General features: G+C 58.4%; 1 protein-coding gene across 1 annotated transcript in view; it reads right to left on the minus strand.

The window, feature by feature from the left end:
* MONBRDRAFT_8231 (uncharacterized protein) overlaps positions 1–1,589 on the minus strand; it is a gene marked incomplete at both ends in the record, with an annotated part of 20,911 nt that overhangs the window by 11,993 nt on the left and 7,329 nt on the right. The window contains one exon of the mRNA XM_001745884.1: positions 7–1,113. Within this exon, the coding sequence (XP_001745936.1) occupies positions 7–1,113 (1,107 nt within the window). The remainder of the gene's footprint in view (positions 1–6; positions 1,114–1,589) is intronic.

Here is a 1,589-nt window from a genome sequence, read left to right on the forward strand (position 1 = left end):
CAGGACCTTGCGCTGGGCATCCAGCACGTTGGCAGCGATGGGCGGAGCGGGATCGCTGAGAAGAACATCTTGCTCACTCTCACTGTGTTCGCCCGCTGTATTGTGTGTTTCACTTTCACTGACTTCGCCAAGTGGGGCTGAGTTTGCATGCTCACTGTGTTCGACAGGATGTGAAATGGCAGCGGGCAAAATGGTAGTGGCAGGGGGTGAAGCAGAGGGCGGAGAGGGATCGGAATGGGTTTGTTGTGTACCCGATGGATATGGCAGCACCATTTGAGCGGGTGTAGGTGATTGCACCAATGGCTCTGGCGTGGCACTGCCGTTTGTGTCACCGTCACCATCATGCGCGGGAGGGGCGATAGGGGTGGGCGCGCGGAGTGCGGTGGAGCGAGGAGGGGAGTCGCTTTCATCCGAAGACATGGTCAAAAAATCCGATGGTGTGTTAGGAATCGAATGATGTGTCTGCCCTGTGGACTCGGGCGAGGGTTGTTGCTCCCCGCTGCCATTTGGCTCAGAGGGCACCGATGCTGACAAATCCTCGGTCATAGGGGCCGAAGATGTGGCAGTGGCGGCGGCAGGCATTGCCGCAGCAACTTGAGCAAAGGAGCGAGGGCTGGATGGCGTGCGAGGGGTGCGGGGAGAAGCATTGGAAGTGTTTCCGATGATGGAATGTTGCTCCCCGCCGCCGTTTGACGTCTTGGTCACTGGCTCGGCCGCGGGCACGACGGCACGTGCCGAAGACTCGGTCGCACCGGCAGCGGGGGACGTCGAGGGCACATGAGACGAGGCACGGGCGGTAGGGACAGAGTGGCGGGCGTGAGGGCGAAGCGGGGTGGTCATGGGGTCAGGGAAAACATGGTTACGGTCGTGGCGAGCGCTGCCATGTTTTGTGTGTTTTGCAGAACGACGAGTTTGGGAAGGCGAGGTGGTGGTGTTGCTTGGAGGTGACTCGGCACTCGGGCGTTTAGCACCGCGGACCTGGGTCCAAGAATCCTCGCCGCCGGACTCAGTGGCCATGTCCGCGGGGCAAGCAAGCGAGCAAGCGAGCGGACACGGTGGGAGCGACGGCGCCGCCAAAACGCGGGCCGCAAAGAGCGGGGTTGCAGATTTTGTCTGACAACGTGGTTCACGCCAAGATGTCAGAAAAAAAAAAAAAAACAACAGTAGCCACAAGCTTATTGCCCCAGGGCAGCTGCCCAGGCATCGTGGGGACCGCGTCACACGCGGTGTTTACTCATGTGACTGCCACGAGGAGGATCAAGCCCAGGGGGTCCAAAAGTAGGTGTCAATGTGTGAGGTCGTCGTAGCTATGGAATACCAATAGGAAGACCCATAGCGACCGATGCTGAGTGTGTGCGAAAGCAGTGGGAGTGTTCAAATGCGTGGAAGCACGGATTTGACGCTAACACCCCCCCTCGCCAGCCGGAGCCCCGATCCGGCGAGGATGGTTCAAAGACAAACGGAAGAAATGGCGAAGGCACGCTGAGAACAAAAAGGGAAACAAGGATGAGAGAAAAAAAATGCAAGTTTCATGATTCATGCAAGCACGCAAAATGGGGTACACTTGACCGTGTGAACTCAAGTACGAG

The sequence above is a fragment of the Monosiga brevicollis genome, genomic scaffold, assembly GCF_000002865.3.
Source record: "Monosiga brevicollis MX1 MONBRscaffold_10 genomic scaffold, whole genome shotgun sequence".
Lineage (NCBI taxonomy): Eukaryota > Choanoflagellata > Craspedida > Salpingoecidae > Monosiga > Monosiga brevicollis.